Source organism: Phalaenopsis equestris, unplaced genomic scaffold, assembly GCF_001263595.1.
Source record: "Phalaenopsis equestris unplaced genomic scaffold, ASM126359v1 Scaffold001085, whole genome shotgun sequence".
Taxonomy (NCBI): Eukaryota; Viridiplantae; Streptophyta; class Magnoliopsida; order Asparagales; family Orchidaceae; genus Phalaenopsis; species Phalaenopsis equestris.
The window spans coordinates 8,117-23,711 of NW_018165524.1; the positions used below are offsets into that span (position 1 = coordinate 8,117).

At 36.4% G+C, this 15,595-nt stretch overlaps 1 protein-coding gene across 1 annotated transcript in view; it reads left to right on the top strand.

Annotated features, from left to right (window-relative positions):
• The window catches only part of LOC110033074 (membrane-bound transcription factor site-2 protease homolog), a gene marked incomplete in the record, with an annotated part of 43,630 nt that overhangs the window by 5,367 nt on the left and 22,668 nt on the right, over positions 1 to 15,595 (top strand). Inside the window, 4 exon segments of the mRNA XM_020736935.1 lie at positions 602 to 667; positions 6,628 to 6,694; positions 7,373 to 7,471; positions 7,548 to 7,651. Of these exon segments, the coding sequence (XP_020592594.1) occupies positions 602 to 667; positions 6,628 to 6,694; positions 7,373 to 7,471; positions 7,548 to 7,651 (336 nt within the window).

The following is a 15,595-nucleotide window of genomic DNA, read 5'->3' on the forward strand; positions in this document are numbered from 1 at the left end:
ACCGTAATATCGTGGGAAGGCTGATTTCGCTGGAATGCGGAATTTCTGTGCAATGGGAGAATCCTGCAGGACAGGAGGCGGACGAGACACTCTTGTGTTATCCAAAGCTTGGGGGCTGTTTTCTGGGATGGTACGTGCTATCCTCACACAAACTGTGCTTGTAAAAACTATCAATGATGTTAATTACGAGGTCCAGTTTTGTTAAAGTTTTATAGCTTATTTTTTATTTTTTATTTTTGAAATTTTATGAAGTGGGTACTTCGTGTATTGAATGATTCCCGGTTAATTTTTTCCTCTCCTTATAATGCAATACAGCTTTAGGCGAGGCATACCATTATATATATATTTTTTCTTTTTTTGGGCTATCTTAGTCTACTTCAACAAATGTTTTTTGACTATCCGAGTTCCAACAGGTAGTCTAAAACTGATTGTTCTCGTCATCTGTTGGTTTTAATCCACCAATATGGCTTTTCTGTTGTAATTTCTAATCTTCAAAACCACACACCAAATGGAATGAATTCATGCCATGATTTACTATTTATTGAGTTAAATTCAAATATTACCAATGTGACTTGCTGTACTGATTCCAATCCATGCATAGGTATTGTGACTGGAAAATTTTTTCTTTCAACGAACATTTATACTTTTTTGGACAGAGATATGCCAGGTACGTCACTCATGACTTCAATTGTTTACTTTGATTTCAGTTTCTTAACCATCTTGGAGTATATGATATTTTGAATCTATTTTGATTTATATCATATTATACTTGTTCTCTGTATGCTTTCTTTTCCATTCCCCTTTTTGTGGTATAATCTGCCTTTTTTATTTTAATTATATGCTTTCCCTTTACTGCTTGGATTGCAACTTCAACTGAATAAAGTGGCTTCCTTTGGGTGCTAGCCAATGCTCGAACAAACAATAAATTTCCATCAACTCTTTATGCATATATTTATTTAATTAGGATCATTTTGTTGTTAGGGCATTTAGCTACATAGCACCCAATTCTTATGTATGTACATGTCTCACACCCGAACTTTCCTATTTACACTCAACACTTAAATATTTAATATCACATAAAAAAATAGCACTATCTTTACTTTTTAAAAGTGAAATACATCCTTTCTTGAAAATATTTAAAGAACCAAAGCGCTATGCATGTATACATGAAAGTTTAGGTGTGAAATATGTAAATACATAATGCTATGCATGTAAATTTTCTTTTATAGTTTGATTTGGGGAACATTTGTTGGGCGTGAAAGAAGTGACTGGCAACTAAGTTGAGTGGGGCAAAAATGAAAATGTTAATACAGTTGTATAAAAAAAACAGAAAAAAATAGAGATACAATTTATCGAAGATGCACCAAGATTTGGATAGATTGCATTGATGTCTAAGGAATAGGATGGAGAAGGGGCATCCAAAAGATGTGATAGGTAGTTGTGCAAAAGGATATATGAAGCTAGCATGTAGGCCTCATTAGGAATGGCAGGAGAAATATTAATAAAATTGATTCAAATAGTTGAGGCAATGATGATTCTAACTATAATTTAGCTACTTTCTATACTTTATGTCAAATTTGCATATCATAATGAAATACGGATGGCTGATTTACTGTCATTGAACATCTCAATAGTGCTTTGGTTCTTCATTTGAAGTTCCACCAATAGTTTCTTTATCCGTTATCCTTCACAAATTTCTAGGGCAAGGGCATGATATTCAAATTCTGCACTGTTTCTTGCCACCACAGCTTGTTTTTTACTTCTCCAAGTAATAATGTTATCCCATACAAATGAATAATAATTGGTGGTAGATCTTATATCAATTAGTTCTCCTGCCTAACTAGCATTAGTGTAGATTTCAATGTCATCGTTCTCTGTCTTTTTGAATGTTAATTCACGCCCTGGATACCTTAGAATTTGAAAGAACGCTTCTAAATGATCTTCATTTGGATCATTTATATGTTGGCTCACTATACCTATAGAAAAAATAATGTCAGGTCCTATATGTGACAGATAAATAAGTTTCCTCATAAATCCTTGATACCTCCCTTCATCAACATATATAATAAGGATGACCATAATACTTTTTTGATTTGATTTCACAAACAAAGTGTGATGAACCTGACATTGAAAATACACAATGGCAAAAATAGCCTTGGTGAACTTTTCAACCCGTATTTTGGGAGATTGTTTCAACCCATACAACGATTACTTTAGTTTGCACACCTGCTGGTTATTTATGTTATTATTTAATTATGAAGACATTTCCATATACACTTCTTCCTCAAGATTTCCATTAAGAAATACATTTTTAATGTTTAGCTGATGTAAAGGCTGATCCTAATTTACAACCAAATAGTAATATTCTTACTGTGTTGAGTTTCGCCACTGGTGTAAATGTCCTATGGTAGTTGATCTTATAAGACCGAGTGAAACCTTTTGCTACATGTCTAGCATTGAATCTTTCTATGCTCCCATCAATTTTGTATTTAACAGTGAATACCCGTTTGCACCCTACAGTTTTTTTCCCATGTGGCAAAGTTGTGATAATCTAGGTACCATTCTTTTCAAGAGCAAGAATTTCTTCTCTGACAACCTGTTTCCAAGCAGGAATAGATAATATTTCTTGGATTAAATTTGATACCTACACATTATCAAAGTTATGGGCAAAATGTTTGTAGGAGAATGATAATTTTCCATGTCACAAATTCTTCTATTGGGTAGTTTGTCCATTATTGTACTCCTTCCTCTTGGTGTTCACGATATGTTGATCTAACTTCTATGAAAACTTGGGATATGTAGATTTGGTCCGGCGATTTAGATTCTTTATTTTGCATATTGTCCCTTACATACTCACTAGGTTTTTTCCTTTCTGGCGTACACACAGAGTTCTAGGTTCTTAGTGGGAGTTGTGAGAGCATTTAGTAGAGTAATAGGTTCATTTTTAGGTTGATTTGTGAGAGTGGGGTCAAGAGTGAGTTTACCAGGGATATAAGGGAGGTTAGTTTGAGTTTCTTGAATGATATCTCAAATATGATATTCTCTTCAATTTTTCCTTTGAATGTTTAGGTTTGAGGTAATAATGTTAGTTTTTATAGAATGTGACATCCATGGAGTTGTAAAATTTTTGTGTTTCTAGTGTAGCATTTATACTCATTTTTGTTTGAGGAGCAACACACAAAGATACATTGATTGACCTGAGATCAAGTCTGGTCTACTTAGGTTGATGTAGATGTGTAGATGAACAAAAATGTGTAACAAAAAATTTTTAGTGGTAGGTTAGCGGTGAAAGACTGAATATATGAGTAGGATTTTATGAAGATGTTGAGAGATTTGTTAAAGTTTAGCACTTTGCTAGGCATTCTATTTATAAGATAGGAATGCATCACCCCATAAGTGTTAGTTACATTTTTAGTAAATAGAATTGACTGGGCAATTTCGAGGAGATATATGTTTTTTTTCTCAGCTACTTCATTTTGTTGGGGTGTTTCAACACAAGAGTTTATATGAATGATGACTTTTTTGGACATGCAAGAGCCAAGTGGAGTTGTAATAGTCTTTTGCATTACCGATTTTGAGAATTTGAATTTTGTTCTCAAATTAATTGGGTACCATGTTGTGGAATATTTTAAATATGCTCGTAGTTTCAGATTTTTTCTTTATGAGAAAGTTCCAAGTGGTTATGGTGTGGTCATCAATGAAGGTGACAAACTAACGAGCCCCAACTTTTTATTTTTATTTTTATTTTTAAGGCCCCTCGATATTACTCTGAACTATGGAGAAAAGATGTGTTGGTTTGTATTTTTTGAACTGGGTACACTTGTTGAGTATGTTTAATAAATTGTCAAACTTCACACTGATTGAAATTAGGCTTTTTATTGATAAATAAATGAGGATACACATTTTTAATATAATAAAAGTTAGGATGTCTAAGGCGAAAATGCCATAAGATAACTTGACTCTCTTGAGAAATAGACACAGATACAAGATTTGAATGATGGGATGTTTCTTTTGACGTGGGAGTTATGGTGAGCACATATAGTCCATGATATATTCCAACATTGCCAATTAGCTTTTCCGAGTCCCTAACACAAAATTCACACAAATTAGGATAAATTTAATAACACTATTTATGCCACGAGTGAGTTTACTGATAGACATTAAATTACAATGATATATAGGAACTTAAAACATGGATTGAAGAATAAGGTCCTTGTGAGTTTCACACTTCCTCTTCCTTCCACAAATGAGAGACAACTATCTGCGATTCTAATTGCAATATGGTGTTTGCAAATATAGAATAATTGGAAATTAGTAACATTACCTGTCATGTGGTTTGATTCTTCAGAGTCAACAACTATCCAAGGCTAATTTTTTCTTCTTGAGAACAATTAGAGCAGTTGAAAGACTACCTTGATGTGCTAGATGGCTAATAGAAGGTTCAAAATATTCTCTCAAAATCCTTTGGAGAGCTTCAAGCTATTCCTTAATGAATGAACTATGTTCGTGAAGTTTGTCTTCCTTTGATTCTTTGTTTGCATGATTTTTCTCATCATCTTTGACTTTGTAGACTTTAATCCGCAGGCTTTCCATATTTTTCAAAACTTCTTCAAATGACCAAGTTTCTTGCAATATTCAAAGCATGATCTTTTCTTCTTTGATTTGTTGTCTTGAGGTGATTTGTGAGTATATAAAGTTGAGTTGTCAATATTTGATACAGTATAATTCCTTGCTATCATGAGTTTCTTCCTGTTCTCTTCCCTTCGTACTTCAACAAAAGTTTAACGAATTGAGGTAAGAGGTTAGGTTCCTATTATTCTTCCCTCGATTCCATCTAATTCTTTATTGAGTCCTAGATGAAATTTGCTGATTATCTTCTATTTAACAATTGTTTTGTAAAAAGCAGAAGTCTTGCGAACACTTCAATGTGTATGTTTTATATATATCCACATTCAGCTCAACTCGCCACAAGTCATGTAATCTAGATTCAATGTCAAACAACTCAGAGGTGTTGTCAACACTTGAATAGGTTTCACTTGCGGCATCCCATTTTTCATTTTTCGTTTTATACTGGAGGAAGTTTTCTCTAATTTTTGTGGTCTTGGAGTTGACAAGCCATGACATGACCATGTGATCTTCAATCTTCCATATTTGATATTTAGGGTCAATAATCTCTAGTGCAGGATTTTCCTCGATGAGATGATCATCTTTCCTTTTATCACATATATACATGAACACAGATTGAGACCATTAGAGAAAATTATTGTCATGTAGTTTGTGCCTGGTGATGCAGGAAGAGATTTCATATGCTGCAAAACAAACCATCCTAGGCTCAGATTTAGAACTAACTTCTGAAAAGAAAAAATAGTTTTCATGTCGTATTTGATCATCATGATGATTTACTCCAGAAAGAGAAACTATTTGTCATTGACACAGGGTTTCCCCTAGAAAGAGAAATTGTTCGTCGCGGGCACAACATTTGCACTAGAGAGAAAAATGGACGTCGGAGTCTCTGTAGTAAATTGGCCTCCGAGATCTCTGTGATTTCCACAATTTTTATGATTTACACTAGAGATAAAACAATATGTTGTTGATCTGCAGGAGAAAAAATTGCAAGAAGTTTGCAAGTCAAAAAGTGCACTTATGGGTCGCAAGAGTCTGCAGGTAAAAATATCACGGTTTGGGTCACTGGAATGCGCGGGTTGTAGGAATCCACATGTCAAAAATCACGCGTCTGGGTTGTTGGAACGCGCGGATTTGGGTCGCAGGGCCTGTGATGGGTCTTGGGAATGCACAAATTTGAGTTGCTTGAATGCATAAATATGGCTCGCAGAACTTGAGCTTAGTTGCTAGAAATTGGAGTACGTAGCTTCGGGTCGTTACTGTCTGGAGGAGACCGAGTTGCGAGATCAGAGGAATTTCGACAATTATAGGGAAGATTCTTGCTGCCCTATAACTGTTGGAGAGGCTCTAGCGGCTAAAAGAAGAGCTAGAGTTTGTTTCCTTGCTCTAATACTATGTTGATTTTTGGGAGGAATAAACTCTTTAATATCCTCATAACAAATATATTTACAGCTCAGACTAACACTCATAGAATTGGAGGGAAAATCAAATCATCATGATAAAAGGAAAGAAATAAAAACACAATAATGGATAATAAGGGGGAATAATTTCTCGTCCTCAAATGTAGTAGCTAACCCTTGATTTCCTAAACTAGATATGCATATCAACAATTTCCTTTGAAACTAAAAATTTCTAAATTCAAATTTTATGAAATTTATCAATTGCTTCATTAGTTGCATTAGGACCCCTATGATGTCTTACCCTCTCCAAATTTCTCACTCCCTAAAGACTCTTTGAAGTACTAGGAGATTTTCTTTAGTCGTCTCTTGATAAACTAGAATCTGCAGCGCTCATAAGCCATTGGGTAATTACATACCCTCCTGAAAATGTGGCAACATTTTATTAAAGTTTGATGGTGCATAAACTTTCAGTGGTCATTATTTCTTATCCCATGCTAAAGAGTTTTCTTTCATGCACCATAAAATCAACCTAAACATCTTATATTTTTTTCCTGATATTCTCTTGATTGAGCAACTAAATCTGGATTTTTTTGGTCTGATACAGATTCCTCCATAATTGGATGACGGTGGGGGTTGCTTTCAGTGTGATATCTTTGTTTAGTATTACAGTGGTATTGTCTTTGTCTATTAACCGTTGCTATTAACTTGCCTTGCACTTTGTGTGTGTGTGTGTGTGTCTCTCTCTCTCTCTCTCACTCACTCACTCTCTCTCCATATATATATAGATATATATATGTATGTTTGTATATATAATAATAATAATAATAATAATAATAAACCGTTGTGTCGTTCGCTCGTATCATATGGCTAGGAAAATTAGCTTTGAATTCTTATGGTTCAGTGCAGTATCTTTGCTTCCATCTGTTGTGTCATACAGTGATTGCTCATATATCTGCTGCCCGTGTATTTATTTTTTTTTTGGAAGATTTATATACATATCACTCAATTCCTATGTATTTACATATCTAACACCTAAACTTAAATTTTTACCTGCGGACCACCTTACATTTGCATTACAGGGTATTTCATTTTTAAAAGTTAAAATGGTGGTGTTTTTGATGTGATATAAAATATTTATGTGGTATTAATGTAAAAAAGCAAGTTTAGGTGTTGGATATGTAAATGCATATGATTGTGTGGTATGTATGTAAATGCCCCCTTTTTTGTTGCATAGAATGACTTATGTTTTGTTGCTTGATCAAATTTTTCATAAAATGAATAAAAGTGCACCATGCATTCGATCACTGCTGATTTGACTCTATTTCTCATTTCTCTTGTATGGATTTCAGATATTATTTTGGGAAGCAGCTGCAGTTTTCCATCTCCACAGCTGGAGGTTTGGTTTGAAGGATATACCACTTAGCCTTTTTTGGGGCACTGCTCCATCGGTTAGTGCTTGGAATATTTAGCTTACTTTCATCGTGATAAACACAAATATTATAACTCGTTATTTATTTGTGGTAGGTTTTGGGTTTAAGCATATCAATTATGGATTTTGCTGTTGTGGCATTTTCAACAGTGGTTTCTGTCACATTTCATGAACTAGGACATGCTGTTGCTGCTTCAAGGTTAGTTTCCTTCATACATCTTGTTGAATTTTATGCGCCTTGACTGAATCTAATGAGTGATAATAGACTTAAATGAATCAATTCTGTTTTGCATGATAAATACTTTTGCGGACATTCGGACATTCTTTGTTAAACATTGGACTATTTATGAAACATGTGTGTGAGTGATGTGTATTGGGAATGAATGCCTGAGACGACTATTTATGCAGATTGGGAATGAATGCCTGATACTTCTGCGGACACCCCTAAACCTTTTTAAAACATTTGGATAATTTCCTGCCTCCATAAATTTGAATGAATTGGAGATGTTATATTATTATTTGTAAAATGGATGAAAGCAGCAAAACCTATTGATGAAAATCTCTGTATTTATTCTTGTTGAAGGTATCCCATCAAGTAATTATCTGTGTATAGTTATTTGTTTTTTTTATTTAGTTGATTGCTTTATGTAATTATGAATATGGTAGTGAAAATGCCCGAGAAAGGTTATATTTATTTTCTGCTTTAAGTTAAGCTATATATATGGTTGATTTAGTTTAAATTAGTTCCCACTGTTGGTTATTGTAAGTTGGAGACATAAGGGGTTGATGACCTTTATTTGATACACTATTATACGGGTCACGTGGCTGCATTATTCCTTTGATTATGGAAAATTCGGTGCTAGTGTTTGGCGGTAGAGTCTTAGAATCATTTGTATAGGTTTCTTTCTTGATTCGTTTGGAGATTTGGTTTGGAGTTATTTACAAGCAGCTTCATGCGGTGGAATTTGGACTGCAATTTTTTGGTTTCCATATTTTATGGGGATCCTATATTTGTATGCTGTGGCTTCCGTAGTTGTTATGAATCCTAAATTGTGGCGTTGATGATGTGATTTGCATAAAATTATGAAACGGGTTTGTATTTTGTGGGTTTTTCCTCCTCTGAAGGGACGGGATTTGTGGCTGTTGCTATTTGGATGATTATGGAAGCTAAAATTAAAGTAAGCATCTTTTTATCTTTTGGAATTAGTTTAAGGTTCATTCTGATTGATCATATGTTAATTTTATCTATTGGGCAATGTTTTGAGAAGTTTATAAATAAATGTTATTGGGAATGTACTTCATAATTCTAGTTTAAATAAAAGTTTTCTTTCTTGTTGCTATATCATGAGTATTAGTTGGATTTGCAATTCTTTCAAGAATAGCACAAACATGACTATCTAATTCTAGAAAAAGTTATCTAATTGTACTGAGGTGATACTATTTTTCTTTTTTATTTTTATTCATTATTTCTATTTCATCAACATTATTTGATATAAACTTGTTTAGTGCTTTTAATTTTGGATCAAATTAGAAATTAAATTCAAATTACTCACCGAATTTATATGATTTTAATTTTATGATGAAATTCTCATATTGTTTCAATAATTTATTTTCAGTTGGTTTTGAACTCCAATTTTACCTGGTTACATTTATAAAAAGCAAGCTGACTTAATTTGTAGATTGTGTTATGTGAGTCCTCAATTTTTCATTCCATAAAATTTTGCTAAACTTTACACTAATTACATTAAAAAATCTAATCCTGAATAGTACAGCGTCACCTGGTAAGGGCAACGACTATGTGGCAGGTTTCAAATGGTATTTGCAGTGGAAATTGACAATCAACAGAGATGCATGGCAACCTTAATGTAAACTGTAGTAAAATCAGGCACAATGTATAGGATCTGGAGCATCAAGGATTGAAAGGACTGTATGGTGGTGGTTGCAGAGATATTCATAAATAATTAATATTATTGTTATGGTGTTTGTAATTGGCAACTTATGTTCTTCGGTAACAAAGACAAAAAAGATTTGTAGCTTGTTATAAAAGTGAAGTTGAAGGCGGTAATATAGTCTGGTTTGAATTTCCAAACAAATATTACCATAGTTAAAACTTTCCAAGTATTTGAGGAGTAAAAGAAAAAAGCAAAAAAGAGGATGATTCTTCTGAAGAAAATTCACATAATTTTATGTGTCCTTGGTGTACAGGCCTACGCATGAGCATTTTCCTTTATACGCACTGGTCTGCTATACATCACACAAGGAATATTTCATTTCATAAGCTGGGTAAGTAGGATACAATGTGGTTTCAAATAAATTTGAATTAATTGCACTGCAAGTAATTCAGATACAGATATCCAGACTAATTTAGTTCATGTGATAGAATTTCAATTATATTACAATCAAATGCTGAATATAGGTTTGAAAGCAGTTTTTACCTTTGGTATTGCTATCCTTGCAAAATTTAAGCAACCAAATATCAGTAGCATTTCAGTAGAATGGCGTGATTTGATAAATTTAGAGTTACTTCAGCAGATGTGTCCACAATTATATTTACCCACTAATAATATGATCCGAGCATCTAAAAATCTATGAAATCCAATAATTTATCCCAACAAAATTATATGGAATTTTTTTATTTACAATAATGAATCTTAGAAGAGACATAGATTACTTGAAATAACTTAATGTAACCTTAATACCCCCACTTTGGCCCGCACACAATGTGTGAAGCATAAATATGTTTATTTCTTTCTGTGGGGACGAAACCAACAATTTTTTTTCAAGTGGGCAAAAATTTAAGTATCAAATAATAAATAAATTAAATAATAATACTAATAAAAATAATAACTGGATAAATAAAAATATACATAATTAGTGTTTCAAGAAAAAAAAAAAACGCAAATAACTGCTACAATAATATCATTAAATTTATAAAAAGGAAATATAAGTAGAGAGCAATATAAATTTAAGGAAAATAAAAATAAAGTGGTTAAGTTGGGCTATCGGGATTGGGCAAAATTAATACATAAGGTTGGTCAAACACCCATGGAACTTGCACACCGTCACTATAACTTGGTTCCATTGCCCACCCTCAATATAATTTGGCTTTGTTGCCCACCGTCACTATAACATAGTTCCATTGCCCCCCCCCTCAATATAATTTGGCTCCATTGCCCACCCTCACAATAACTTGGTTTCGCCCACTGCCTCTCTCAATGATGCACAACCAATAATCGAAGAATCATAAAATTAGCAGGTTTGAGTTAGCATGAAACAAACAGAATATGTGAAATCTGCTTGCCGACTCATTACCATAAAGAATATGGTTGACAATATGACTGATAACATGGCATAGTTAACAAGGCACACCATAACAAAGTATCATAACTACTATAATTGACCAACCATGCAGTAGAAATAACTAGGATGAACAACTATTAAGGAAGGAAAAATACTGTGGAATAAATGAATGGTAGGAATCTGAATGCTAAATAACAATGAACTTCCACAATGCATTTTATGCATGAGAATGTTTCAAAGGATGTTTCGTTGAAGAGGATTTTTTCTATCAGTGATATTATCTATAACATGTCGGTCTCTGACAACCACCCCGGAATAGGAAGTTTGTCAATCACTTGTATAAATTTGTTAACTCTTCATATCAAGGTTATTACTGCTCTTATTAGGCCCATCATCTATGCTTATCAATATTATCTCATTGAAACAGTTTATAGGGTTTCGCCTCATGGCAAACCCTAGCTTTCTGCTACACGTATCTCCCATCTGCTACACGGATCTCTCTCGCGTTTCTATTTCCCTGCATCGTCTTCGTCGACGTCGGTGTTCGCATCGTCTCTTTGGCTTCACATTCGTCGTGTTTCTGGCTGCAGGCTCGCGTCTTCGCATCCTTCCAGACGACGAGGCAGGCAGAGTTTTCTCATTTCTTTCCAGACGACGTCCTCGTCTGTCTAGGACGCCTCCTTCGCAGTCCTCGCGTCGTCTCGGTCTGGAGATAGAGCTGCTGCTCTGCTCGCTTGGTCGCGTTTGTCACACTGCTCTGCTCGAGTTTTCACATTTCCTTTCAGACGACGTCGTCTCCTCGCTTCCTGTCCGACATAATCTTGTAGGCAGAGATGGCTATCCATTTTTATGCTACTGCACTTGCCGCCGACCTCTCAATTCCTACTGATGCTCTTCGTTTAGAATCAAAGACTGGTTTTCGTATAGGTAAACCTTGCAATGTTCCTCAATCTTTTCACTATGCTCTTGAAAGTGGTGGCGATCACACCTTCCTAAAAAAATTGGGGAAAAAATGGGAAGCCTGCTCTTATTCTCACAGAGGTTGAAACCAGTACTCTCGCATTCTCTTGGCATTTTGCTCTAGTGGATGTTGACCTCATTTTTAGTGAGGTCTTAGTCTCCTACTTTTAGAACCTAGGATCTAGCTTTAGGAGTTCTTATTGACCATCCTAGCTGACTAGCAATGGAGCCCACCTCCCGTAGAACTTCAAGCCACTTCTTGACTCATTTTTGTGAAGAACTCGCATAAGTGGTTCCAAGCACTCAACTTCTAGTTGCAAGGGCTAATGAACAGCATGTGGAAGGCCCGAAAATAAGTTCCTACAGGATCGTACGTCCTTAGGTAAACCATTTGTGACTCGATTACTCGTGAGCGCCGCAATTCATGCACTCTCTGCACCACACACGACTCCCTCACTGCATCCCACACGACTTTGAATTGAATCGACTCGCCCGTCAGCGAACTCGGCCGGATGACCCCGGATGACGAAACTGACCGCGTCGACGCGTCCGGGACGTCAACTTTAGCTAGGAGGGACACCCATATTGTTGGGGTTACGTGCACACACAAATTGCACGGAAATCGATGCATTTTTTTTCTTTAGCGGGATGTAGGCATGGACTCAACTCGGATTCAATTCAGGCTGGACTCGAGCCTGAACAAGAGTTGAGCAAATTTGAATTTCGAATTTCAAATTTCAAATTGCAAATGAAATATTTAATCAAACTTTAATGAAATTCAATTAGGAGATATGTCATGCCAAATAAACTTCTCTGTTAAAAGGAAACAAATTAAGTCCCCGCCAATCGCTTCTGAGTAATGGCTCTCGAGCCCGCTCTTTCATTAATTTGACCCCACGCTCGCCTTCTTCCTCCCCCTCTCGGCACGATTTGATACCCTCTCCACCGAAAGCTCCTCATTCACTCCTCCACTCTGCACCGAGAACCTTCTTCGCTCGAGGCAAGATTCGACTCCCTCTTCCTCCTCGCCTGCTCGATCCCGTCTCTGTACCCCATCCTCCGGTCTGCTCCGATCCCGTCTCCCCCACCGAAGCCGCAACTTCCCTCTTCCTCCTCGCCTGCTCGATCCCGTCTCTGTACCCCATCCTCTACTCTGCTCGATCCCGCTCCTTCCTGCGCCGAAAACCCCGCTCATCTCCTCCCTGCACTGAAACGCTCGCCTCCTCTCTGCTTGATCCCGTCTCCCGCACCCCGCACCGAAGCCGCAGATCCCATCCTCCGCTCTGCTCCGATCCCGTCTCCCGCACCGAGAAGCCGCAATCTCCCTCTTCCTCCTCGCCTGCTCGATCCCGCCACCGACGCCGAATCCCCTCACCTCTTCTGCGAACGTCGAAGCCCACGCCTCTTCTGCGGACGTCGAAGCCCTCACTCCTCTCTGCGAAGACCAAAACCCTTATTCTCCTCTCTCAGCCCCTGCTTCAGATTTTTCCTTAAACCATTGCCGTCCCAACTGAATTTTCAGCGAATCAGGATCGTGGTTAGCAAGGGGGCAGTGGCCAAATTTTAAAAAACACAGAACCAAGGTGTCCTTTTATTTCCTCTTGATCGAAAAAGCTCTCCTAAAGGTATAACTTCTCCCAAAACAAATCTCTGTATGATTTTCTTTTACTTATGAAAGTATGCAAGTGTTTGATACTTCTAAAATAAAATAAAATGTGTATGCAGGAGATGCTTGTATGAAATATGATAGATTCCACTTGATTTTTGCTATTTTTATTTCGATATTTGTGTGGGATGGGTCTTGATAGATTCATTTGGACATTCATGCAAAATTTTCTTGACGAATTCCTTTGTCCAAGCTGATGTATTGTAAATCGTAACAAATCATATATGGGTTTGCCAATGATAATTGGAACTTCACATTCATGCATTTGCCTTGTAGTTGCATGCCATAAATGCTTGTAATAAAAGTGATGAATCTCTTTGGTTATATATATTCATAATGTTAGATTATTACAAGATTACATGAATTGTGGTGTTGATATTGCGTTTTTTCACTTGTATACATATGTACCATCCAGTTCTCATGAATTTACATGTCTCACACTTGAACTTTACTTTTGCATTTATACAACACAATATTTCAACTGTTTTGGAGTCATCGCGAGCGTTTATTTGGGGCTTGACATATGCCGTTTGGAGTTGTTTTATGCGCTGTCTTTGAGCTCTAAAATGTTGTTTGAAGCTTTTAAAATGGGCTGATTTGAGAGCTGTTTTGAAAGTGTTGTCTTGGGTTTATATGGGTGTTGTTTGAAGATTTTAGAAGTGCTGATTTGGATTGTTTTAAAGTACTATATAAGGCTGATTCCAAGAAGGTTTTGGACATCATTTAAGCGCTGATTTACATATTGATCTGGAAACTTTAAATGTTGCTAATTTTAGGTTGATCAAAACAGTCTTTCAATGGATTTAAACGCTCTTTTTAGGGCCGATTTAGTTACAATTTTGAAAGAGTTTTTAGGCCGATTCATTTGCTATTTTGTCCTGTGGCTTTGCTACTTTTGGAAGTAGGGTCGGCCTTTTTGTTTCTCTTGCACAATAGTTAAGTCATAAAGATGGGGATTGATGATTTAATTAAATGGAAGCTATAGAATACCTTAAATCACCTTAAGCATAAGTTAAAGTGTAGGTTTCCTAGAACTTTAAGTGCATACCCTAGGTGAGAGCCCATCCACCTAGTCCTCGGTTTAGGCTTCCTACACTTTAGAAGCACACCCTAGGTGAGAGCCCATCCACCTAGTTCCACCTAATCCTCAGTGTAGACTTTCTAGAGCTTAGGAGCACACCCTAGGTGAGAGCTCATCCACCTAATTCTCAGCATATGCTCCCTAGATTTTAGGAGCACACCCTAGCTGAGAGCTCATCCACCTAATCCTCAGTGTAGGCTTTCTAGAGCTTAAGTGCACGCCCTAGGTGAGAGCCCATCCACCTAATCTTCAGTGTAGGCTTGCTAGAGCTTAAGTGCACACCTTAGGTGAGAACCCATCCACCTAATCCTCAGTGTAGGCTTTCTAGAGGTTAAAGAGTTTAAGTGCACACTCTAGGTGAGAGTTCATCCACCTAATTCTCAGTGTAGGTTTCCTAGTCTTTAGGAACACATCTTAGGTGAGAACCCATCTACCTAATCTCTGCAATGTAACCTCCTAAGGTTTTAGGAGCATACCTTAGGTAAGAGTCTATTCACCTAATCCTCGAATACACAGTGAAACTAGACACTTGACCCTGATTCACAAACTGATCAAGACACTAGACACCAGGAGTGACCCATGCTTCCTTAATTAAATCAACAGTGAAATTCCCTTAATGACTTAACCTACAATAAAACCCAATGCATCGGGATTTGAGTTTGGATAGTACACTCAAACCCTCCTGGCAATTGGGGAAATTTGTTAACGCCACATATGGATCATCGGACTAAGATGAGTCTAGGGTCTAAGTGGCGAGGGCGATGACGACATTGCTTATGTGTGCTTAAACGAGGGATACGAAGTGAGATTATTAGAATAATATCTTCTACCTCAAGGATCTTCAATTAGGGAGAGAATGATCCATGATACTATTCGCCGATTCTTGGTGAGATCGTTACTCCGACACTCTTAGGTTGTCAGTAGTTCTAGCACGATTAGAATGACTAGTCTGTGGACTGTACGATTTTATAAAATATTTACAAAAATAAAATAAAATTCCCTTTTGCATGTTAAAAAGAACTCTGCATAAAAAAAACTTAAACAACAGCTTTCGCATGAAAATCAAATAATTTTTCTATGAAAATTTATAAAAGTCCATGGTTAGTCATTTGGATTGAGGTTAAGAACTACCTCCT